The sequence below is a fragment of the Muscardinus avellanarius genome (assembly GCF_963383645.1).
Source record: "Muscardinus avellanarius genome assembly, chromosome: 2".
Classification (NCBI taxonomy): domain Eukaryota; kingdom Metazoa; phylum Chordata; class Mammalia; order Rodentia; family Gliridae; genus Muscardinus; species Muscardinus avellanarius.
In genome coordinates, this window is record NC_137787.1 from 67,001,436 (window position 1) to 67,028,905 (window position 27,470).

The window sequence follows — 27,470 nt, forward strand, 5'->3', positions numbered from 1 at the left end:
TCTTTAAGATCAACTGCTAATTGACCATCAAGAATGACCATTTCAAAACCAAGTTTATCCTTTAAACTCCACACTGGGAGATGGGTCATGGAGACTATACCGGCAACTTCAAAACAGGCATGGTAACACAAGGAAAGCAAACCCCTTTGGAGCTGTATGAGGGTCTTCTGTTGAGTTTTGCTTGCTCTAAGAGACAAACTAAGCTGATGCTCACAGCACACTGGACAACAGCAAGAGAAAGGGGAGAAGCAGATGGAGCATCTCCTTCACTATCATGAACCCAGAGAGTAAAAGGAGCGAGTAAACCCTCTTTTGTCCACAGATTTACAAACAAATAAAAAAATAAATAATATTCTAAGACAGTACAAATGCAAACACTGTTCCCTTGTGTCAGTTACACACAGCATGCCTACATATGGAGAATGGTATTTCTTCTTCATTCACAGACAGGGCATATGGCAGTGCACTATTCAAAATGCTTTGATAATCCTAATTTTTGTTTCTGGTGCTGAGATATTATGAGAGGAACTGCATTTGCAACTTATTAAATACTTCCAGGAACAAACAGTTCACTTTGTTCAGGACTTGTAGCTTTGAGTAGTTAATCATCCATGGAGCAAGGACCAGTCAGGAGATACCCATTGGTACCACTGGTGCCGTTGGTGGTTGTCCCAGTGTGAGGGTTCTTCCCTGGAAGTTCTGAGTCCTCCTCATCTGAGCTAGACTCAATATCACTTCGATCATCCTTGGACACCTGCAGGATACAAGAAGAGGAGTGTAAACAACTCCTGGGAAACCATCAAGGTATGGGATGCTCAGAAATATATGCAATCATGCATGAAGGTAGATCCGAATGTTAAAAGATCAGAACATCAGATCATTGCCATAAGAATAAGTTTTCCTTCACTGGGGAGATGTGATCTGAAGGACAAAGTCAGTTATCAAGGAAAGTGGGTGGATTAGGCATCACAGGGCTAGGTTGTTGACCTCTTTAAGGTATCTTTCAATCCTAAATACATACTGGACCATGAATCCCTCTAGTACCCCAAAATGGCATACTATCCTCCTGGAATATTATTATAGAAATGGGTACAAATGGATCAATTTACTTTCTAATGACTGCATTCTCCTTGAGAATTATGGTCAGCTCTCATTCACACTAAGGGAGATAGTCACCAGCACAGATCACTTAAGAAATCATCCCTATTTGGCTTTGTAATGCAGTGTTTATTTTCTGTCTGTTAAAATTAATTTGAATTTTTATTTTATAAGTCACATAACAACTTAATGGCATCAGAAAGCATTTAAAGAGCCTGCTGTTTGAGGTCTAGCTTGAACTCTTTCTAGGGGAAAATCCACTGACTAGATCTCATGGCAACATAATGCATCAAGACATAATCTATATCTTACCATAAAAATCCTACTACTCTAGCAAGAAAGGAACTTCAGGGGAAATTAAGGAAATACTCTATTTTTGTTGTTGTTTTTTTTTTTCTGCAGTACTGGGGATGGAACCCAGGGGTAATCTACCTCTGAGCTACACCCCCAGCTCTGTATTTTTTATTCTTTATTTTGAAACAGGGTCTGAGTTGCAAAGGGCCTCACTAAGTAGCTGAGGCTGTCCATGAACCTCAATCCTTCTGTCTCAGCCTCCCAAATGCTGGGATTACAAGCATGTGCCACCATGTCCAGTTACTCTATTGTTTTTAAAATTAAAATAGTTTGAAACTCCTACTCCATAAGTCTAAATTACTAGCAGCCTTTTTACCCAACAGGCTTTAAGGCCCTTGAGTAAGTGAATACTGCTTACTTAAGTTTTTAAGTGGGGTAGTCAAAGGGACCTATTGGTCTAGCTGCATAAAAACTTTCCCCAGTGTGGTCTCCTGTGATTCTCTAAGGTTTGAGCTGAGGAGATTGGTAGTCTTTGAGAGGTATTTTTTGGGGAATTTTCCACATCCTTTCTTCTCTGTGCCACTACTATACCAACTTGAGAATCCTGGAGTCTACCACTCCTGAGAAGGTACCATTAGCCTGAGAGAATGTCATCTCTTGTAGGTGGATGGGAATGTCATCTCTTGCAAGTACAAGCTGAGAACTATTGCTCCATTCTATTCAGTGATGGAATAAATACCATTCACTTGAACCCTACTCACTCCAGTACCCCTGGAGAGGAGACTGCACTCACATAGACCATCTCATCAAAAGAACTTAAAATACTGAGACACCAACATGACTAGATGGTAAGTATATGTCAATTTAAAGAACATGGGTCAGCAAAGACAACATTATTGTAGAGCTCCACTGTGTTTATAAGTCTGTTTGTAATAAATTAAGCTGATAATAAAAAATTCTAGTTCGCAGAGAATGATTATTTTAAATTTTCATGCCTAGTAAGATAATTTTTAATTGCATTTGGAAAAAAAATCTATATTTGTGCTTCCTTCAAATAAAGGACAATTTTGAATATTTCAAACTAACCCATAAAAATAACCTTTGGCCATATGATTGATTTTATTTTCCCAGATTGGTGCAGCAATGTTGGTTAAAAATTCTGAAGCTTGAGAGCTGAAATGAAATTAATTGTCATCTCTTTACAACAACAAAGGAAAAAAAAAGTGAGAGAGAAGATGCTATTTCTGGTGGAAACAGCAATGCAAAAAGAACACAAATAATTGAACCCACTATACCCTCACATGTTTAGTTATTATCACACTGACAGGACTGTGCACATTAGTCTAATCTGTAGCCAAATGAAGACAAGAAATGTTTTAATAGAAATATGTGCTCACATTAAAGAGTAAGATGTCACAAAAAAAATAACCCTCAGTGCTAGGGAATTAACTGATGGAAATATTTTGGATTTATATAGGAACTGCCACCAAGAGCTGGCTCCAGTGTAGATGAGTAGATGCCTCAATTTCCCCTAATGAAGGGGCTTAGTTCTGTGGACCTTGGTGAAGACAAAGTGGTCACGTGCTACCCATGGCTCTGTAAAGATCAGGCAACCGGCTGATGCCCAAGCCTCTATTCTGCACTACATCGATCCTCCCCAACTCAACTAGTTTTGTTTCTATTTCACTTTGGTCTATTTCTGTCTTTTGGCCAATGTGATAAACACCAACAAAAGACATTCTTATCCTTTTTTTATTGCATCATGCAAAATATACAGACTACACGCTCATTTTAAAAGAGTACTGACAGGAGCTGTTCCTCATATCTTTTGCACCCGATGGAAAGTATACCTCATAGAGAACTTTCAGTCAGTGGCAACAGACAAGGCGGACAATATGCCTAAACCCTACGCATGTGTGTGCCCCTGCAGCAGGACCAGAAGAGACAGAACGAGAAACTTACATGTAAAGGGTTCCACTTCCCAGCCTTCCAGGGTGGCAGGAGGAAGAGAACAAACAATGAAGTAAGAAAATGTCATAGAGAACAATCCAGAAAGTCATTGCTCTATGCAAAGGGGCTGAGGTTCAAGTCAGCCTCATGGGTCCATTTTTAATTAAAGAGATTTAAATATTGCTGGAAAAGTCATGAATATCCTTATTCTTCAATTTGAGAGAGGTTTCTTTTCTCTTTTTTAAATGACATACTGTGCCGACTGACCTTTCTCATAGAAGGAAAGATCTGTGTGGTATAAAATATCCAATATATGTTTGGTATAAAAATAATCAGAGAAAGATCAAGGGGGACAGAGAAAAGGATAGGAAGAACACAATGAATTGTATATCATCGTTAAATCTAAAATTGAAAATGCAGATCACTGGGCATCATCATCATCAACAAAGCAATAAAAAGACTTTAAAAGTGAACTAAAGGAAATAAAATAACTCAGGTTTTGTACTGGGTGGATTTGCTCAAAGTTGAAGAAATGACACCAATTTTGATGAAATCTGAAACAATAATTGTTTCAGAGAACCAAAACAAAAAACCCAGAAAATTTTCTGGGACATATCGGAAGTTGTAAATTTTAGCTTACCTTGCCTTTTGAAACAGCTTTGCAAGCTATTTTTACAATCAAGTAAGACCAGAAGCAGTTCAACCCTTGTATTAGCAACAGCAGTAGGTTAAAAACCCACCAGGAAGGGAAAGGTCCAACGATCTCCCAACTTTCAAATACTGTAGTATTTAACACCCTAAGAAGGAGAAGAAGAAAAGAATAATTACTAAACATAGCATTTACTGTTCTGTCAAAGGAACCAGAATCACTGCATGGAAGCACCGAGGCCAACAATTTCCCAAACTATTCCCTTCGAAGCAAGATGGTTGTGGTAAAATACACAGAACCCAAATTTACCTTCTTAACTATTTTCTTTCTTTCCTTCCTTCCTTCCTCCCTCCCTCCTTCTTCTTTCTTTCTTTCCTTCTTTCTTTCTTTCTTTCTTTCCTTCTTTTGTGGTACTGGAGGTGGAACCCAGGGGCTTTCTAACTCCAGGCTATACTCCCAGACCTATTTATATTTTATTTGGAAACAGGGTCTCACTTAGTTGCTGAGAGCCTCACTAAGTAGCTGAGGCTGGCTTCGAACCTGTGTGATCCTCCTGTCTCAGCCTCCCAAGCACAGGGATTACAAGCATGCGCCACCATGACCAGCTCTTCTTAACTATTTTCAAGTGTACAGTTAATTGGCATGAAGTGAATTCACACTGTGCTGTAACTGTCACTACCATCCGCCTTCAGAACTCTTCTTGCAAAACTAAGTCTCTGAATCCATTAAACCGTAACTTCATATCCTCTCCACACCCAGCAACCATGTTTTACTTCCTGTCTCCATGAACTTGACTTCTCCAGGAACCACATATGGGTGGAATATACACTCATCTTTTTTGATGGTACATTTCACTTAGCCTAATGTCTTCAAGGTTCATACACATTGCAGAAAATGTTAAAATTTTCTTCCTCAAAGCTGAGTTACATGTATAGACCACATTCTACTTACCTATTCTTTCATCAGTAGACACTTGGGTTGCTGCTAAGAGAGCATGGGTGCACAGGTAGCTCTTCTAGTATACATATTCTGAGCAAATGCCCAGAAATGGAATTGCTACATCATTTGATTTCTACTCTACTTCACTTCTGTCATTATTTCTTCCATTAATTTTCATTCATTTTTAATATGACGCTTCTAACTACTCATAAAAGTCTGCATGGTCTTTGAAGTTGCTTTTGGCTCTTAATAAGTGTGAAGAACACTACTCAATATCATTACATTGCAAGGAAAAAGATTAACCCCGGAAACATTTGTTAAGTGCAAACCACAGGCCTTACATACTGGGAAGTAGAATGTGTGTGAGACCTAGGCTGATTGCTAGCTAGTAGGGGGCCAGTAGAGGGCTCTTCATTTTGTATGGCTTCTTCCAGGAAAGAATCGACAGCTGAAAGACATCCTTTCGGAGTGCTGCCTTGAAAAAATATTTGGAGGATCTTTTAAGAGAAAAAATCATCATCAGATTATGAAGAATATATTTAGTTTTAAGAGTAGGTAGGAGTATGTACTTGAGGAGTGAAAGCTATTTGAAGGAACTGGCTCTCTAATCCACCCTCAGAAGTAGGACAGCGCAACTGCCTGAAGCAGATACACGAAGGCTGGTTCTGCCGCCTGGCTCTGGTCTTTGCCTGTGTCCTAGACCTGCTGGACCCACATTGCTGCTACAGAGCTGCATGGCGCCATATAATGCTGGAATCACTCTGACTTCCCTGCCCTCCTCCTCAGTGGACCAGCTACTGTGGCTGGATGGGAGATCTAAGGATGCTCTTAAGAAAACTCATCTAAGTGCATCTCTGGCACCTGCTACTCAGCACTTTGCTAGGACCAGCCTGATTCTATGGGCCACTTCACACAAACAGAAGACAAATACAATAAACTTCAAGAGAAGAAATGGTGTGATGAGTGCTTTTAGAGAGGTTCAGAAAAGTACTCTGTGAATTCATAAAAGGAAAAAAAAATACTTGTGGCAATTGGGATAAGAGGTCAAGAAGAAGAGGAGGCTGAGACACAGACATGAATAGGTTCCCACCCCATAATCTCAGCAACCCCCTTTATAGACTAGAATGAGACCAGCAGTTGTTTGGTGGTGATCCTGGGGATTGAACCCAGGGGCATTCTAAGTCCAACCTATACTCCCAGCTCATCTTTTTTTATTTTATTTTATTTTTATTGGTGTATTGTAGTCATACAAGATGGTAGAGGCATACATGCACAGATCAATTAGCCCTCCCCCGCTTCCTTCCCCACTCCCTCATTCTCATATTTGGCTTAGTGATTCACTTTGATATGTTTGTGAACAGAGTCTTGCTAAGTTGCTGAGGCTGGCCTCAAACCTGAAACTCTCCTGTTTCAGCCTCCCAAATATTGGGATTACGGGTGTGTGTCTCTATGCTCAGTTCCAACAGATTGTTTTTAATCCTGCCATAATACTTTTCTCTAAAAATGCATAATAAACATATATACTAATATCCTAACAACAATAGTATGACATTGAATTTAAACCTTTACTGAAAGTATAATACTGCATGATACAATAGGGTTCACTATGAGGAAGGAGATCTTATTAAATTAATATAATTTTCATATTCAGAGGCCAAATCAGTACAAACCTAATTATTTCAACAATACCATAAGCTTCCAGTGTTTAAAAATGAAGATTAAAAGGACTTACTATGGCTTTTAACCCTTTCAAATCAGTATACTAATAAACCCTAGAGTTACTTCTTTTAAAGCAGAAACAAAGCAGAGTCAGTCAGTTTTTTCATTATTATTTAACACTATTCTAGAAGTTCTGATCATTAGTATTGGAAAGAAATAAAAAACTTAATTTCAAATACAGATATAATATCTATAAATATTTTTAAAACAACAAACAATAAAAATATTCCATAGGAGAGGATGGTTAACAAATTAGTTTTCATTGTTATTTCAGAAATTATGAAGTCAGCCAAAGAATTAAAACCTATTTCAAGGGTTTCTAATGATACAGAAAAATTCATAGTATCAATTAAGCTTCATAAAATATGGGGGGAGAGGGAGGAATTAAAAATCTTTTAGAGAAATTAGTCAAATCTATTACAATAGGGCTTTGGTAGATAAAGGAATTTTATGTATTTTGTTTGTTTGTTTGTTTTGGTACTGGGGATTGAACCTAGAGGCATTGTACCGCTAAGCTACACCAAAGCTACACCGTCAGCCCAATTTTATTTCTTATTTGGAAACAGAGTCTCACTAAGTTGCTAAGACCCTTGCTACTTTGCTGAGGCCGGCTTTGAACCTGAGAGCTTCTTGTCTCAGCCTCCCAAGCACTGGAGTTACAAGCACCAGCCACCACGCCTGGTTTACATATTTTTTACATTATTCTATTTTCCAAATTCATGACATGGAATCAGAAAAATACTATTTGTGACAAGGATTATGTTAGGATAATGCCTATATTGCTGCCTTGTTGATTCTCCTAAGAGGCAGTGGTTTTTTAAAATGCCAGCTTGCAGGCCAGGGGACAACAGATCGAAAAAGGCTCAATTTTGTGGTCATGCAGAAGAACTCACATACCACACACTTTTCTATCTCTGGAACCTCCCCAAATACCTAGAAGTAACATGTTTGCCAAATATGTGTATTGATTAACCCTGTACCTGCTTATCCACCGATAAAATAAAGAAGTATGCACAGGAAAGCGCTTACATAATGACAATTCCGTCTTAATATTAGCTCTGCGTCTTGATACAGGAACTATACAGTTCCATGTTCAGACGAACTTAGTTTCACTGGAGCAGAAGGTGGTCCTGTGTGGTAGCTGCAGGGACCGCATTATGCTCCACATCATAAATTTGCCTTGGCTAGAGTACAAGTCAAGAGACTTTCTCACCATTGCAACTCTAGGGCTGCCGCTGGGTTTAATTTGAAGAGGATGCCAAGGCAGTTGTGAGCAACCTGGCATTCACAATTATTTCTGAAGTGCCGCATCAGAAATCATCAGCTCTGCTGTGACAGTCCGTGGCACTTCTGAGATGCCATGGGATTTTGTTGAAAGTTTAATTGTCTGCTTGTAGAATACTTGGGAAAATACACTCAGTAAACAGTGTATTAGGAATTTACAGTGGGTAGAGAGATGACATCATGACACCAGGATTCTGAAAAACAGTAAGCCTAGGTTTTCCTTTTGGACAAACTATTAAAGTGTTGATTATGGGATTTTATTCTTTCTGTGAGGTCTGAACTAGGAGTATATAGTTTAATGATTCCATGACACATCTATGATGATGGTGAGCATGGTGGCTATCTTTGAGGGAGGATGAATAGGGGTGATGCTCTTGGGTTTCTGGAAACTTCCATGTTTTGATCTGGGCAGTGATTATATAGGCTATCCATATGTAAATTGTAAAAATGTACAAATATTGGTAAAGCCGTATCCTGAAGGCTTGTGCACTACACTGTATGTGTGAATCATACCTCATTAAAATAAAATGTAAGAAGTACTCTGTGGGCCAAACAACATTTGTACCCTGTCAACTTGCAACTCCTAGCTTGAATACTTACTGTAATATCAATGTTTTCTTTACCACAATAATTTGTGACTAATGTATTGATTCTAAGAAAATATTTTTTTTCTTTCCCAAATAGTAGTTACTCTAAAGCATCAAATCTCTTAACTCAAGTGGTAGAGAGCTTGGAGACAGAAGGAAAAGACCATTTGGCTCTTCATCGCTGTGAGGCTCTACTTAACCACTAGGTGGCACACCACACATTCACAAAGCACGCTCACAGGGGCTGGTTCTGCCAGAACCTTTTGCTCAATGTGAGCCCCCGCAAAGAAGAAACCTGGTCTCTATTGCACTCCCTTCTAAGGCATCCCATCAAATATGAGACTGTAGATTCTCTAGGCTGAGCCCTTGCCTCCCTGCCTGACTCCTGAGAGAGGCGGATAGCTGCGGGGCAAAGCCGAGCTCGGGCCACTGGTTGACCATGTACAGGAGCCCTGCTTACTAACCAACAGCTGAGCCTTACTGGGCCATTTTCATGGGTGTTTAGCAAATCATAAGAATTTAATTTGGCTATGCCCTGTAGTTAGCTTGCTCATTCTTACTTTTTGTGGATTTTGTATCTTAAATTTGGTTATCATAGAAATAATGTATGGGATATGTAGGGGATGGGATGCATACCTTTATGCAGAAAAGTTTACAACCTCTTGTTAAGCAAAAAAAAGAAAAAAAAAACACTGAGTAGTCTCATTTTAATAGGCTACTTAGGGCTGTACTCATTTGCATTCTAAGTATCAGTGTGACTAAGGCATTCTGCCTTCCCTCTTAAAGTCTGGGATTTGGGACATTTTATAATGTCAAACAGTGTAAAAAGATCCCCATTGGCATCTCATTCACTGAAGCCACCTTCAATGCTTAATTTCTTTTCACTTTTATTGCGATGTCCAAATGAGAGTTTAAATTTGCTATCATTAATATGTAAATCTGGATCAACAGTCTCACTTTCAGCGCCATCTTACTTTAAAAATAGTCCAGGAAAAATAAAATAAAATAATAAAATAAAATACTCCAGGTACCAGGTGTGGTGGCATACACTTGTAATCCCAGTACTTGGGAAGCTGAGACTGGAGGATTTCAGGTTCATGAACAGCCTCAGCTACTTAGTGAGGCTCTCTGCAACTTAGTGAGACCTTGTTTCAAAATAAAGAATAAATAAAATAGGGCTGGGGATGTAGCTCAGAGGTAGAATGCCCCTGGGTTCCACCCCCAGCACCACAAACATTAATAGATAAAAATAAATCAAATAAAATACTCCAGGCACACACAATGGTAATTGATTATACTAAAGATGGCCCAGGTGTTCTCATTGTGTGGACTAGTAACAGGTGGATGTTTTAGATGAGATCATGGCCTCTGGTTGTGGCAAGTAACTACAAGTTTTGTCTCTGCACCTTCTTCCCTCTATTCCCACTGGAAAGTTCCATCTGAGTTTGGGTTGTATGTTTCTAAAACAATCTACATTAAAATATCACAACAGCTGGGTGAGGTGTTGCACGCTTGGGATCGCGCAGGTTCAAAGCCAGACTTGCTGGCTTAAGAGACCCTGTTTCCAAATAAAAATATAAAATAGGTCTGGAAGTGTAGCCCGGAGGTAGAAGGGTTTCCAGGAACCCAGTACCACCAAAAAAAAAAAAAAAAAAAAGAATCACAACAGTAAGCAGACCCACATCAAATATGCAAAGAGAGCCATGATTTCTTCTCCAGGAAGCAGTCAGTTAGGGCTTCGTTTTGAGGAGTGCTATCTAATACCAACAAGAACATTTGGAAAATAAAATGCACTTTGTAATAAAAAATTTGGCTACCCTAGCCGGCTGGGTGTGGTGGCACACACCTGTAATCCCAGCACCTGTAAGGCTGAGCCAGGAGGATTGTAGGTTCAGGGACAACCTCAGCAACTTAGCAAGACTTTCAACAACCTAGTGAGACCATATTTCAAAACAAAAAGATAAAAAGGGGTAGGAGAGCTGGGCATGGTGGTGCATGTTTGTAATCCCTGCACTTGGGAGGCTGAGACAGGAGGATCATACAGGTTCAAAGCCAGCCTCAGCTACTTAGCTACTTAGTGAGGCTCTCAGCAACTTAGTGAGACCCTGTTTCCAAATAAACTATAAAATAGGCCTGGGAGTATAGCCTGGAGGTAGAAAGCCCCTGGGTTCCATCCCCAGTAACACCAAAAAATTTTTAAAAAGGGGTGTGGCTTGGAGGTAGAATGCCCTTGTGTTCAATCCTCAGTAACACACACACACACACACACACACACACACACACACACACACACACCTATTTTGCTTTGCTTCAAGTTTGAATGGTCTTGTCATTATCTTCCTAAACAGATCTCAGTACATCTCATGACATGTGTTTCTCCTGCATAAATGCATTTGATTTATACAAAACATAAGAGAAAAGTGGGTTTTAACTAAAGATTACTAATAATCTACTAGAATGGTTTGCCCATTGTAAAGTAGATGCTGATAGAAATGTGTGTAAAATTATACTAAATAGAAACCATGGGCACTTAAAACATAAAATTCAGGTAATTAATTACTGTAAGAAAAGCTTTTTTGTCCATTTTTTTTTCTTTGAGAAAAACTCCAGGTCTAAATTGCATTTCGGTCAAGGGTTGGAAGTCAGGCTTGGTAAAAGGCTGAAAAGCATCTTTGCAATTTACTCCCTTTTAACAAGACACCCCTACCCACATCTTGAACCTCTGCATGACACCATTGTAGTTAGCAAGTTCCCTGACTGGGGAGGACAGCTTCTGGGTAGCTTGGGGTTAGGTGCCTAATTACCTTGAATGATAGGGTCACTTTGCTATTAGTCTATAGCAAAAAGACAAGGGATTTATTCATCCCTGATAGAAATCTAAACTTGAACCCGGGTTCATTTAGAAATGGAAATACTAGTACTGTCTGTATCTGTATCCCTATACAAATAAGGCATGGGGTCAATTCATTTATTTTTTTACTTTTTATTTTTTTTTTGGTGGTACTGGGGTTCCTGGAAGCCCTTCTACCTCCGGGCTACACTCCCAGACCTATTTTTACATTTTTATTTGGAAACAGGGTCTCCTAAGCCAGCGCGCGCAGCTGGCTTCGAACCTGCGTGATCCTCCTGTCTCTGCCTCCCAAGCGCGGGGATTACAAGCGTGCGCCACCACGCCCGGCCAATTCATTTATTTTTACCTTCATTCATAGTGCAGCAAGACTTAGGAATAAAGAATCCCTTATCATAGGAAGTTTGTAACTGTTGACTTCCTGGCTGGGGCAGAGGTTTTCTAAAAATTAGTTACTGGCCTACTGGTACCCATTTCCTATCTGCCTTCATTCCTAACCCTGCCCCTGCCCAGGCTTTTCTCTGTGCTCCTGATCTCCCAGCCTGAGTCCTCCTAGCTAAGCTGTGTGGTTCAGGATGTATCCTGATCCTAACAGGCTTGTTTTCCACTGTCTGTCAAGGGCTTTGTTGTGTATCTGCCAGTAAAAGAGACTTTTTCCTGGTTGCTTGTAACTGATTTTTATTGACTAGTTACTGTAAGTTTAGCACAGTGCCAACTCTCTGACATACATTGTTTCACTGTGTCTTTTCAATGTCCTCAGGACAGTCCTGTGTAGTTAATCCTGATGCTAGTTAGTGTTGATTGAAAATAAATAGTAGGCTTTACATATTAACTTATTAGGTTTTACATGTTAACTTCCTTAGTCTTCATAAAATAAACCTAAACCCTTTGGGATACATTCTATTTTCACCCCACAGTGGGTATTACTGTTCTCCCTATTTTTCAGATGAGGACATTGAAGCACAGAGATTGTAAATAACAATCTCAAAGTCAGAGCTAGGCGGCGGGCAGGCCGGGATTTGAACCCCGTCTACTGGTCTAGGCCCTTGGGCCCTAGAATTGCAGAGCTCAAGCTCTGCAGCCCTCCCAGGCCTTTCTTAGCCCTTCACCCTTTGCTTAGGCTCAAGGCCAACTCATCACCATAGTGCCACAGAGATGCTGCTTTGCATTTGTGAAGACCTTCCCTGTGGCCTGTCCTTCTTTGCCCCCCGCCCCATGTGGGCTTCTGTCCCCTACAGAGCTCATTATTAATATAGAGGGTTGGTTATAATTGAGTCCTGAGGGTTGTAATCCCGGAAGTGGATAAATCCATTGAAATGAATTTGCTCGGGTGGTACCCAGCAGGCCGTGGGTGTGGCTGGAGGAGGTGGTGTCTGGGGGTGCCGCCTTGAGGATGATATATATAGCTCCTCCTCCTCCTCCTCCTCCCTGGCTCGCCTTCACCTTCTTGCCTCCAGCCTCCATGATGTGAGCACAGCCCATGTGCTCTTTCTTTCTCCACTTCCTTCCGCCATGCCCTGAGATTCACGGTCCCCAGCTTCACATGGATTGAGCCTGAAACCTTAAGAAAATAAATCTCCTTTCCTTTAAATTCCATGGTCACATCTTTAGATTATGGCTGTAAGAATGCTGATTGGAATAGGCTAATGATCTGGTTTCTACTAGCCATATTCTAGGCCCTTTTTTTCTTAAATGACCCATTTAGGATTAATTGGTTTCCCCACTTTGGCCCATCATCCCATTTAAGCCTAAAATCCCAACAAAATTATTCTCATGACTGAAAATCATATAAAGTCCTTCACTACTCTCTCATCATATGCATGAAATATTGAAGATATAAAAATCAAAGGCCTCTTTCTAAATTTTTCTCAGAAAATGGGAGTGCCAGTTCAGTGCCTTTTGTTTTGTTATTCTCTTGGGAAGGGTCAAAGGCTATCTCTATATCTATATCTGTATCCATATGTCTTCTCCAACTATCCTTCATTTCAAGAAAAGGTCAGATAGGGCTGAGTCCTGCAGGCCAGGTGGAAAGCTAAGACAGAATGAGACTCCAGGGACTCGCCTTCCAGTTTTCTAAGAGAGTTTCAAAGCAATCCTCCACCCTTCTGGGGCAAGATGGGGGTACACGCTCTGACACACTCCACATGTGCATGCTCTTCCCTTGAGGGGCTACATTTTGTGCTCTTGTCCACCAGGCCCAGCAAGATCAATGGCAGGCCAAGGACTCCAGGGCTGAGGCTGCTAGCCTCTTTCTTCTTGGGATTTGCATTTATTAGTTTTTTAAAAAATAAAGGCTAAATATATGCCAACTTGGAACTCTGGCTGTATGGTTATTGCTTTAGCTTCCAAGTTTTGGGGTCTAATCAGTTGACTGAATCAACACAGAAAAACTTATTTATTCTCAGAATTCACTGAACTCACCCTGAGGAACTCCACTGGCTTCTGGCATGGGATCAGAGAGAAAAGGTCTGGTTGCATGGCAAAAAGATCTCATTGACAGTAAGACGACTTACAACACAGACACAGAGAAGTTGCTCTAGTTACTTGTTTCTTGGGAACAGTTTCTATTTTGGCTTCCTATTCAGGTACTTGCTGGGGCTGGAGCTATTTGTGTTTTCTCATTAACTATTTCAGCAGAGCTTCTGTCTGGGAAAGTCTCTGAGGCCAGAGACCCTGCAGGGTGGTGGGTATGTGCTTGCTCCCTTGGTTACAGTCCATGGGAGTGATGTGGTCTGTGCTTTTGCTAAAGCAGGAAAAGCAGCACACAGCACCCACTTTTACACCTCTGCGCTGGGAGATTTAGAATGGGCCTCTCTGGACATGAAGGGCAGAATGTATCACCATCTCACTAGTCTACTGAAGGATTTAAGAGAGCACGAGTCTTAGTAGTGCTTTGTCCCATGTGATGGCTATTCAAAGCATTTGCATGTTTATTAGATCAAGTCTTGTTATTAGCCTGTGATATTGGCAGAGCAGATATAATACCAAGCTTTCTGGTCAGGAGATCAAGATCCCAAGATAGTACTTAATTATCCAGGTGATGACACAGAGGTTTTGTTGTTTTAAGTCTAAACATATTAACACTACATGCCCCTTTCCCTTTTAAAAAACTACACCAAAATGGAGAATGTGTACTCTTGATTAAATTTTTAGTAGATGAGAGAAAACAGCCATCATGTTCAGAAGCCATCGTATTCAGGCCAACAAAGCCAGGAAGAATGCTATTTTTCTACTTCTTAAAAATCCTGTGGGGAGGTTCCAATGGGGTCTTGGTTTTGTAAGGATCTCAGTATTTGACCATTTTGGAATCAAACTCCACTCATTCTGCTTGAGAGTTTGAAGAGAGTCAGTGTTACCTTAGAATAGTGTGTGTACTGGAGGTATTAGAACTCCAGGTAGGCCCTGCTGTGTCTGCTTGGATGTGAGGTTTTCCTGCACCATCACGGAGACAACTGTTTCCCTGAAAACAGTATAGTAACTACAGGTTGACCATCCCTAACCCGAGAATCTGAAATCTGAAATACTGAGAAACCAAAGCTTTCTGGATGCCAACATGGTACTAAAAAATGTTTGGATTTGGGAGAAGTTTAGGTTTTTAGATTAGGGGAGATCAACTATAAAGTTTATGCAAATATTCTGAAATCCCCAAAACTCTGAAGCTGGAAACATGTCTGCTTCCAAGCATTTTGCATAAGGGATATTCAACCTGTAATGGGTTGATTTGAAGTCACTAAAATTTTCCTGGAAACTGAACAAATATTAATTATATATGAACATGTATACTATATATCCTCCCTCTAGTAGACGCATGACATTTGGGCTTTTAAGAAATCCAGGTCCACACACCTAGCACACACCAACTGGCTGGTAGGTCTAAAAGATAACACTTTGGTATTTTGCTGTTCCTCGCTCCTTCCCAACTTCCTTATTCTTATGTTTGGCCTTCTTTGCTCTGAGACTGACTCATGGTTCCGTCTGGTTTCTGCACTGTGTGTTTTTATATGGTATCCCCAGTGTCTGACGCCTGGCTTCCCACCCTCCTGGAACACTTGGACCTGCCTCATGTTCCCTGATCTAGCGTCCCTGACTTGATGCTCCCCCACGTGAAGCCTCAGGACCATCCCACTTGCAGGAAGAGAGGGTGGAAGTGACGGGTGGGGAAGAAGAGTCAGTCTTTTACCACCTCTATTCAAATGTGGTTCTTGGTAGGGGTGGGGGCATGATTCTGCCAGTAGCATTTTTAAAACATGCATGGATTCTACTGGAAGTGTTACAGTACTCTTTGAGATCTGTGCTTTTATTTAAATATTCCCAGGATTCAATCTTTAATTTCATTTTAGAAAAATGTCCCTGAAATTTTTGGAAAGTGCTGCTACAAACAGAAAATGTATCATACACTTGCTGCTTTGAGGGACACTCTGTACCTTAGTATACTTATTATCTTTGGATTGGCAAGAGAGATACAGCAAAAGTGTTTTAAACAAAGAATTCCCTCCCCCAGAGTAAAGCAAGAGTTGATGGAACTCAACTGTGAGATGTGCAAAATCAAGGGTAAAAAAACTGTAGGAGAATGAATATAGAGATTCAGGTAAGAAAAACTTGCTCTTGCAGGCTCCACAAGTTTGAAAGAATAATAAAACACACGAAACTATGTGTACTGAATCGTAACAAGGCAAATGATCCACAAAACATAGCATTCTGACTAAAATAAAATTGAAATAATATTAACTATTGGAATAATTGCTGCAGGACATAATGGATGTGTCTGAAGTGTAGGCAGGAAATGGGCTTACTCAGAAGAGAGCAGACAATATTATGTCTGAAGTCAAAACACCCAAGTTCTAGGCTTAGTTCTTGCATTCACCAATTCTGTAATTCCTTTTTTCTTCTTCAGAGACCGAGTTTCCTCACTTACAAAATAAAAGCCTAAGCCAAGATGATTATTAAACTTTTCTTAAACCCTAACATAAATAACTGTATGAATTTTTATTTATTTATTTATTTATTTAGTTTTTTATTTATTTTTTGGTACTGGGGTTCCGGGAAGCCCTTCTGCCTCTGGGCTACACTCCCAGACCTATTTTTACATTTTTATTTGGAAACAGGGTCTCCTAAGCCAGCGCGCGTGGCTGGCTTCGAACCTGCGCGATCCTCCTGTCTCTGCCTCCCAAGCGCGGGGATTACAAGCGTGTGCCACCACGCCCGGCAAACTGTATGAATTCTTAGGTCTGCAGGTTTACCTAAAAATTCACTTGTTCTGATTTTTTTTTCCATGCAAAAGATTCCCCATATATATAAACACCTTCTTCTCAAGTGAATTTAGCCTAATAAAGCCAAGAAAAAAAGAGCTAAGGCTTTGTTTTACGTTTTACTTTTAGGTATATATGTAAAGGTAAGAAAATAGGAAACATAGGGGAAAGTATAAACTCCCAACTGTAGGAAGGAACCAATGAAGGACATAAAACTTACACCAATGTTCTATTTATGAGGGTGAACCTTTGCTTGTCTCTGGCTACAGAGCAGTGTGCAGATCCTGAGCTTTCGGCAGCAGGATGTTCAAATCAGCCTGCAGTGGCTACGAGGACTCCTCAGCAAGCACTCAGTGTAGCTGTGCTGCAGTTGCCAGCCCTGGGCCAAGTTCCTGTCATACCTGCCACTCACTAGTTTCCACATGGAGGTAGGTGGTCAAGGATACACAAGGCCAGGCCAGGAATGATTTCGTGGTGAACATGAGAGTCCACAGTTCTTGCCGGGCATTCCTGATCAATCCAATAAAGCTGTTTTACCATATTACTCTCTTTAACTTTCAATCTGTGTGCAGGCTTAAGGAATAAACTCTACAAACCGACACCACTGGACACATTCCAAGATCAAATACAGTAGTCTTAAAAATTATCCCCTATGACCAATACATTGTATATAAGAAAATGACATCTTTTAAAATAATGAGACATCTGGGTCACCTCTCACCCACCGGAGCAACTGTATCATCAAGAGGGATTTTATAATGAATAAGACTGTTTCTATGCTTAGAGTCTTACAAATAAGGGTAGGATAATCAGACAAACACATTGCTTATTGAGGTATTTTATGTCATAAATCCAATAGGTGTTTCAAGCAAAGGGACTACTTTGAGCAATGTCACTGTAAGGCTAGTAAAGCAAAGAGTATACACAAAAAATCATGAAGTTGAACAAGGTATCTATCTGTAAGGCTGTTATCTGGAGTATTAGTATTAGTATTAGTAGTGGTACTGAAGGTTGGGCATTCTAGGCAAGATATACCCCCAGCCTCTTAAATTTATTTTTAAACAGGTTTCACTAAGTCACTGAGGCTGGTCTCAAACCAACAATCCCATCTCAGCCTTCCAAGTACTGGGATTACAGGTATGTGCCACTACATCCATCCAGTTGGCATTATTTTGTGGGAGTTTTTTCTTTTGGGGAAGATAAGTGTGAACTTACAGGAGAAAACAAAGGAAGTCCTGGATGATCTGGGAATAAGTGGGTGGGTGATCAAGAGATTGACTTTGGAAGAACCTTATGGAAACTGTGTTTGGGATGATTTCCACTTGGGGGAGGGGATATGTGGATGCCGGGTAGAAGAACACAGAGATGTTTAAAGAGTGCGTAGCTATTCTTTAAAATGACAGTGGCTCACACAGAAGGGTCTACAGTCACCTCCCCATCATCCAGGAGTGCTGAGTGTACTAGCACAGTGCCAGGGTGCTAACAAAGTTCCCCTATGGCAGCCCATACTGCTGGATTACATCCTCAGTCCTTTCCTCCTGAGGAATGGTGATCAATATTTGTAATAGCCAGTGTATGAGAAATGCCTACTCCTAGGCTCTTAACATGACACTTACTGCAATAAGCCTTTAGAATCAGTTGTTAGGTAAAGTCTGATCAGGCTCAATTCGATCACTGATATTTAACCCAATGATTCATTTACTTTTTGCAGCTACAACATGAAAACAAGGTAGCAAAAGCAGCTTGGTTAATTATTTGGTAATCAAGAAAGTTAAGTAGAATGAACTTCATTAAGTTTGTAGCATATGCTTGACACTGCAAAGAACCATGGGACATAGTAGTGAGCGTCAAAGAACTCATGCTGTGGTGAGGAACTGGGATGGAAGTATGAATTGGCATATTCTATTTGGCTGGTGATATGGTATATATCACAATGTAAACATCTTCTGTGTGATTCTCTTTCCAAACATTTCTCCTAATCCAGGATTTGTGAAAAGATTTGTCCAAAGGGATGTTTATTTAAATATTTATAACACTAAACCAGTGGAAATATTAAGCAATGCTCCAATAAAATAAATAATGACACCGGGTGTGGTGGTGCACGCTTGTAATCCTTGCACTTGGGAGGCAGAGACAGGAGGATCGCACTGGTTCGGAGCCAGCCTCGCTGGCTTAAGAGACCCTGTTTCCAAATTTAAAAAATATATAAAATAGGTCTGGGAGTATAGCCCAGAGGTAGAAGGGCTTCCAGGAACCCCAGTACCACCAAAAAAATAAAATAAAATAAAATAAAAATGAGTTTTTTACATGGTAGAATATTCTGTAGCCAGTAAAATTATGTCTAGATATACTCCAGGTGAGAGTATATCTTACTTAATAGCTAATAAATTTGAATTATAATGAAAATATTTATAACACAAATTATTTGGGCTTCCTCTTGTACTGTTGCCCTGGGTCCTTCAAGGTTAGGGTTGAGTCTGGCGTGATGCATACAGCAGGTGCTCTACAAGTACTTCCTTTTTTTTAAAAACAATGCTTTTTGATTAACTGAGCATATGTGAGATTGTAAAGTCTGTATAAACTACAGACAACATGTCCATTGATATGACTCTGAATCAGCTTTTAACTGTAATGGTGCCTTTTATCATAAAACTAAGTTCTTTTCACCTGAGCAGCCAGGCTCCAGTCTTTCCAAGTGTATGCCACATACTTCCCGAAGTTTGTTCCCAGGTCAGTGGCTTCTGACCTGCTTGCTCATTTGAATCATCTGGCAGCTTAAAAGGAACCCCCTTTGAAACTTGTCCCCAGAGATCAAAATTTAATTAGTCTGATGTATGGCCTGGGCATTGGAGTTTCTAAACAATCCTCAGATGATCTCACAATGGGAACTGGCCCTAGTAGGCCCGGTCTCCTTTTGTTTTCTACTTCCTATCCTTTGTGTGTGGTGTGTGTGTGTGTGTGTGTGTGTGTGTGTGTGTGTGTGTGTGTGTGGTACTGGGGTTCCTGGAAACCCTTCTACCTCCGGGCTACACTCCCAGACACCTTTTTTTTAAAAAATATTTTCATTTGGAAACAGGGTCTCTTAAGCCAGCAAGGCTGGCTTTGAACCTGCGCGATCCTCCTGTCTCTGCCTCCCAAGTGTGGGGATTATAAGCGTGCGCCACCACGCCCGGCTCCTATCCATTTTTAGAATCTACAATTTCAAGTATCAATTGTGAATAATTCTTTATTGATTCCCATTCTCAGTAGAGCCATGATTATGCATCATTTAATGATCATGTGTGCCTTAATTTTCCCAGGCAAAATTCACTGTTTAAAATGTTGTCCCCACCTTCTATTTTAATGAGGACAATGGCGTCGATGTTTACAATTGCAATTACTGCACCGACTCCGATATCTGAAGACCCACTCTCTAGTTTCTTCCTTACCCTCTTCAACCCAGAGCCACTCAAGCTATGTTTAACTTCCCAAGATTTTTCAGAAATTGTCCTTTGAAAAAAACAGGTCTGAAGCACGAGTTTGTAAACTCACTTAGAAAGTAAAGAAGCCTTATATAGAAGAGGGAAGATCCATAGGTTCAGATAAATCCTAAGCCAGAATAAAGGATCATGTTCTTATCTCTGCCCACGTGTAACTCATGCCAAAAGTGATACCACCAAAAAGTGTAGGGAAATTTCTAAAAACTTTTTGTGGTTTCCTGGTATGGAGAACAAGTCACGTTCCATTAAAATAAAAATATGTATATATTTTTTGGTGCTACTGGGGTTTCTGGAAGCCCTTCTACCTCCGGGCTACACTCCCAGACCTATTTTTTATACTTTTTTATTTGGAAACAGGGTCTCTTAAGCCAGCACGGCTGGCTTCGAATCTGCATGATCCTCCTGTCTCTGTCTTCCAAGCGCAGGGATTACAAGCGTGCGCCACCATGCCCAGCGTTAAAATAAAAAGTATTTTAAAAACTGAGGCTGAAGTGGTGGCACATGCCTGTAATCCTAGCACTTAGAAGGCTAAGACAGGAGACTTGCAGTTTTGAGGGCAATCCCAGGAACCTAGGAAGACATTTAGCAACTTACTAAAATGATATTTTAAAATACAAATGGCTGGAGGTGTAGCTCAGAGGAAGCATGCCCCTGAGCTAAATCTCTAGTTCAAAAGAAAGAAAAAATAAACTATCTTAAAGAGGTCAACAATCCATTCCTGTGATGCCCCAAATCTTTATACCTGGCTTGTCATCCAAATTGTATCTCCTCCATGAATGAGAACTTATGAGGTCAATGTTCTTATCCTTCAATTTTCTTTTTTAACATTTGGATCATTTTACCATCCATTTTCCTGCAAATGACATAGTTTTGTTCTTCGTTATGGCTGAGAACAATTCAATTGTGTGTATATACCACATTTTTGTTATCCATTCATCTTCTGACAGATACCTAGATTGGTTCTATAATTTAGTTATTGTGAATTGTGCTGCTATAAACATGGATATATACATATACCACTATAGTATTCTTACTTGCTTTTAGAAAGATACTAAGGAGTGTTATAGCTGGGTAATATGGTGGTTCCATTCCTGGCTTTTGAGGAACTTTCATACTGATCTCCATAGTGGTTATACTAACTTACAATCCCACCAACAGTGTATAAGAGTTCCTATTTCCCACATCCTCACCAGCATTTATTATTGTTTGTGCTCTTGATGGCTGCCATGTAATGAGTTAGATGGAATTTCAGTGCAGTTTTGATTTGTATTTCCCTGATTGCTTATGACGTTGAACACTTTTCATACATTTATTGGCTTTTTGCATTTCTGCTTTTGTGAAATATCTGTTCAGTTCAATTGCCCATTTTTGATTGGGTTATTCATTTTTAGTGTTAAGTTTTTAAAGTTCTTTATCTATTATATATTAATTCTCTATCAAAGAAGTAGCTGGCCAAGACTTTTTCCTATTTTGTAGGCTCTCTCTTCAGATTTTTGATGATATCCTTTGCTGCAGAGAATTTGATGTCCTCTCGTTTATTGATCCTAAGCTTATTTTCTGAGCTTTAGGGGTCTAAGAAAGTTTCTACCAGTACCTATATGTTGGAGAGCTGGTCCTACATCCTCCTCTAGTAATTGCACTTCTTGGTATAATGTCTACGTCTTTGATCCACCTTGAACTGAAACTTGTGCAGAGAAAATGGGAGTCTGATTTCATTTATCTACATATGTATATCTGGTTTTCCCAGCACCACTGGGAAAAGTCTGTTTTTGGATTCTTTGTCAAAAATCTACTGGCTATACATGTGAGGATTTGTTTTGTATCTTCTATTGAATTCCACTGATCTAGTCTCTGTTTTTGTGCTAATATCATGCTGTTTTGAACTATAGCTCTGTAGAATGATTTGAAGTCAGATACTGTGCACAAGAGCTTCAAAAATACTTAGAAATAAATCTAACCAAGGAGTTAAAAAACCTCTATAATGAAAACTGTAGAATGCTAAAGAAAGAAATTGAAGAAGACCTTAGAAGATGGAAAGACCTCCCATGTTCTTGAGAGGCAGAATAAATATCATCAAAATGTCTCAACTACCAAAAGCAATCTACAAATTCAATGCGATGTCTATTAAAATATCAATGTTATTCTTCATGCTGATTTTTTAAAAAAGCAATTATTATAAGGCTATAACTAGCAACTCATTGTTTCTTTTTTTCTTGCTTCAGGACAGCACATATAAATATGGATACTGACATTCCACCTTCATTAATCAGCTTCTTCAACTGGGAAGGCTGAGACAGGGCCCATATATTATGAGAATCTGGAGCACACCTTATCGTTGTCCTTTAAAATATTTTTATCCAAGGGAAAAATCATTCCACCTGGAAGAGCAACCAAATAAGCAACCATCCCAAGTAGATGGGTATCCAGGAGCAACAGGGAGAGAGGTCCTACTGTTCTGTGATGCTGAAGGGTGTCAGGGATAATCATGACCATTTGAATCACTTTCCTGCTTTTCATCTTCTGATGACTGACCACTGCAACTAGAATAAAGCCCTAAATGCCTTACACCAGGACCCACAAAAGTCCCTAAGCTGCTCTTCTACCTTTCCAACCTCAGCACCAATCATCCATTCTTCCATCCATCCATCCATCCATCCATCCATCCATCCATCCATCTTCTTTTTGTTCCAGGAATAGGTGAAGATATTTTCACCTGAGGGCAGAGGTGCTGGGGTTTTGTCTGCCTGGAAGCTTCCGAAGACTGGTCCTTTAATGTGTATCTATTTCCTTTTAGATATTTGTCCAGGCTTTCAATGCCTCCTACTTTAAAGCATAAGTTCTAAGACAGTAATGACTGTGTGCACTGGATCTTCTCTGGATCTACCAAGACACTCATGGACCCTTAATGAAATGCTAGGGAGTGATAATGAGGAATACTTGGTCAATTTCTATTCCAAGCAAATAAGAAGCAGGTGGATCCCACACTCGAACAGCTCACAGACTGTCCCTGCTGGACACACTGATTGACAGGTGCAAACCAACAGGGCTGCTTTTCTTTTCACACTTCCCTTGCAATATTTATACCCATAGGCATAATTTTTCAGTGCCATGTGCAGTGTGCCATGATAACTTTTTCTGGCCTGCTTACTGCCAACAGCTCAGTTTTATCAAAAACATTAGACATGCAACAGAAAAAAGAATGAGAACATTAGGTCCCCGAAAATAGTTATTAGGATGGTTGACAATAAAGGAGATGAAACCTCACATTGAAGCTAATTCAGAGTGACTTTGGAAGCTGTTTGAAGGGAGCCTCATAACAGGCAGAACTGAAGCAAATTGCAGTACCAACAAAATGCTAATACTATGAATTTTTATTATTACCTATGGTGATTGTTTCTCCTCTGCAGAGTAAGACAAATGACAGCCAAGTCAAAGCTCAATTTTCCCCTCCTTAATGCTCTGCCTGAAGTTAGGCCCTCTATACTCTGGAGCTGCCGACAATGTGTTCATCTTTTGAAATGAGTCCTTTGCTGATCTTGTTGTTTACAGAGGCCGACTGTGCAACTCTGCAATTTTTATGTTTAGTTACATGCCTCTTGCACCAAGGAGCCAAGGCTTAGATGGCTATTGTTATTGCTCCCCAAATGCAGCACTGTAACACCTGTGGATAGTGACACATCCTTAAAGTGGACCTGTCTGTGACTTTGAAATAAATACTTTTCTAACTTATATATGAACTTTGGTTTCATTGACACCATGCTCAACCATGCAGTTAAAATGATGTTTATGATTTTCCAAATTGGTATTCCAGCTAAGTTTGTCAATTTTTTTGTGTGTGGTACTGAGACTGAACACAGGGACATTCTACCTGTGAGCTACCTAAACCCTGTTGGTTGTTTTTTGTTCTGTTATTTATCTATTTATTCATTGTGGTACTGGATATTGAGCCCAGGAACATTCTGCCTCCAAGCTACATCCCCAGCCCTACTTTATTTTTGTTTTGAAACAGGTCTCACTAGGTTTATGAAAGTCTCACTACTTGCTGAGGCTGTCCTTGAACCTGCAATCCTCCTGTCTCAGCTTCCCAAGTACTGTGATTACAAGCATGTGCCACCATGCTCAGCTTATTTTTGAAACAGGGTCTCACTAAGTGTTTGAGGTTGGCTTTGAACCTATGATCCTCCTGTCTGAACCTCACAAATACTAGGACTACAAGTGTGTGCACCATGCCCAGCTGTCTTTTTGTTTATGTACTAAGTCAATATATTTATGGATTGGCCCCTTCTCTTGGGTATGCATGAAGCACCTTTAAAACAAAACTTATATTTACCCATATCCCTATTCCTGTCTCAGTAACATCACTACTGCTTTTGCCTATCCTGTTATTAATCATGTGGCAATATCTGGTCAGGAGGTGGCCATTCAGATAATCCAGAATATGTGTACTTAAAGTATTTAGACTAGATTGGTGAAAATTTTCAGAACACTTTCTTAATTCTCAAGAAAATCCAAGTTCCCAGTGTCCAGTGTGACTCAGACTCATTCTTCCAAGAGGCAGGTTCAAAGTCTTTGTGCAGGGAGCTCTGCCTGCCCTCAGAACAGCTGGATCCTACCATCTGTCCACATCTTTACAGCACCATCCTGTGGCCAGGTGACAGCTGCCTGCTTAGATCAAGAGCTTCCAAAGGCAATGGGAATGTCTGCCCTTTAAAAAAATCACTGGTCCCCAGTACCTAGCAAAGAATTTGGCAAAAAGTAAATTTTCCAAATTAAAATTATTTCTATTTTTTATTGTTTTCTGGGGATTGAACCCAGGGAGCATTCTATCTCTCAGCTACACCCTCAGCCCTACTTTAATTTATACTTTGAAACAGAGTTTCACTAAATTGAGAAAGGCCTCACTAAGTTGCTGGGGCTGGCCATGAACCTGCGATTATCCTGTCTTAGCCTCCCAAGTAGTGGGATTACAAGTGTGCACCACTATACCCAGCTTATTCCTCATTTTTATTATAATTATTTCTATTTTTTCTGTAATTAGAATGGGTTTAATATTTTCTAATTCAAAATGACCATATTACCAGTTCCTATAGATTCAATGCAATTCCTGTGAGAATACCAATGTCCTTCTTCATGAGCTAGAAAAAAAAGATCCTAAAATTGCTATGAAAACCAGGCATGGTCATGCATGCCTATAATCCTAGTACATGGAAAGCTGAAATAGAAAGATCGCAGGTTCAAGCCTAGTCTTAGCAATTTAGAGAGGTCCTTGACAACTTGTTGAGATCCTGTTTCAAAAACAAAATATAAAATAGGGCTGGGAGTGCCGTGCAGAGGTAAAAGGCTCCTGGATACCATCAACAACAACAACAACAACAACAACACACACACACACACACACACACACACACACACACACACACACACACTCTTATATGGAAGGACAAAATACCCAGACTAGCCAAAGCAATTCTGAGCAATAGGAATCATGTTGTAGGCATCACAATACCTGACTTCAAATTATACTACAGAACAACAGAAACAAGAACAGCATGGTATTGGCATAAAAATAGATTCATAGACCAATGGAACAAAATAGAAGGTAAAGAGACAAATGTATACTCCTAAAACCAGTTGAATTTTGACAAGGTGCCAAAAATATACTTTGGAGAAAAGACAGCCTTTTATCAAATGTATTGAAAAACTTGATATCCGTATGTAGAAGGACAAAAGTCAACTCAAAATGGATTCAAGACCTAGACGTTAGGTCAGAAACTTTGCAAGTACTAAAAGAAAACATAGGCCTAACTCTCCAACCAAAGGCACAGGCAGAGACTTCCTTTAAAGCTCAGTAAATAAAATCAAGAATCAGCAAATGGAATGACATCAAAGTAAAAACCTTCTGCAAAGCAAAGGAAACAACCAAGAGCATAAAGAGAGGAACTACAGAGTGGGAGGAAATCTTTGATAGCTGCTTCTGTGATAGAGGACAAATATCTAGAACATATAAAGAACTCAGCACAAAACACACGCATTGTGCAGACAATACATATCTTGTAGAAATTTTAAGCTATATAAAGAACTTTAAGAAAGTAAAGGCATCTCCTTTCCATTTTTTCTTTAGATTGTGCACAATTAGTATTTACTTTTGCCTATTAAGAAACAACTTTGTCTGGTGTGCTGTTAAATAACATGCTTTATTCATGAAATTTTCTTTCTCTTTTTTTTTCTTTTTGCGGGACTGGGGATTGAACCCAGGGGCATTCTACCTCTGAGCTACACACCCCAGCCCTATTTTTTATTTTTTATTTTGAAACAAGATCTCACTAAGTTGTGGAGGGCCTCACTAAGTAGCTGAGGCTGGCCACGAACCTGTGATCCTCCTGTTTCAGCCTCCCAAGTATTGGAATTATAAGCATGTGCCATCATGCCCGGTTATAGAATTTTCTCTTAAATGTGCCATGTGTGTGTTCGTTTTGGAAAAGGACACAACACTCCTTTTTCCCTTACTATTTTTTTATCATACTGAACTTTTCAAAGTCAGTTCCTCATTGGACCTGGAGAGTTCAGGGCACATCTCTTTTAATTTTGGTTCATTCATTCCTCTCTCTTCTCCTGCATCCTCTTCATACCATGCTAGGTAGTGGAATCAGCTGCATTATGTAACATTTAACTAAGGATACAAGTATTTATGCTTAGCAACAAAATAACATAAAATAATGATAATGCTGGCAACAAATACAAAGCAACATGAGGGCAATCTGCCTGCCATTCTTCCCAGCACACTCAAAGCAGGATGTGTGTCTTCTGAACCCTGTTTCTTCTCAGTTTTTACCTTGTTTTTTATACTTAGATCATCTTATTGCATATATGGTAAAGTTAGGAATTTTTATGGAATATTCTAATATACTACTATGGCCTAACGTAAGACTTGATTCCTTGACTAGGATTCTACTCCACATCCTAACTTGTTTCTACCTCTCAGCTTTGGCATTATCTTCTTCCCGCTTACTAACCATTTATTCAACACTGGTCAGCTCAAATATTATTGCCTTGATTAAACCATCCTTGCTTCCCTGTTCATATAACCAAAACATCTATAGTGCCCTTGTTGCAAAATTTGCTACCTCTGTGTACTACTTCTGGTCATCTGCTGTGGGATAGAATTACCCAGTGCTAGAACTGCATTGTCAGCTCCTTGGGAAAAGAGGATATTATTTTGTATCCCTGGAGATAAGTTATATTTGATATAAAAGGAATCTCATAAAACTGTCTTTGACGAATAAACTATCAAGATATCTACGATGCAAACTCTAAATTATGATATTCAGTTGTATGCTTTCATCAAACTCTATCCCTTAATAAACTATTTGTTTA

General features: G+C 39.8%; 1 protein-coding gene across 2 annotated transcripts in view; it reads right to left on the bottom strand.

The window, feature by feature from the left end:
• Positions 1 to 601: 601 nt before the first annotated feature.
• The window catches only part of CERS6 (ceramide synthase 6), a gene marked incomplete at both ends in the record, with an annotated part of 306,258 nt that continues 279,389 nt past the window's right edge, over positions 602 to 27,470 (bottom strand). The window contains 3 exons of one of the 2 annotated variants that reach the window (XM_080719886.1): positions 602 to 754; positions 3,355 to 3,378; positions 3,983 to 4,139. In XM_080719886.1, the coding sequence (XP_080576012.1) occupies positions 602 to 754; positions 3,355 to 3,378; positions 3,983 to 4,139 (334 nt within the window). The remainder of the gene's footprint in view (positions 755 to 3,354; positions 3,379 to 3,982; positions 4,140 to 27,470) is intronic. The other variant, XM_080719887.1, reaches the window with a different exon arrangement.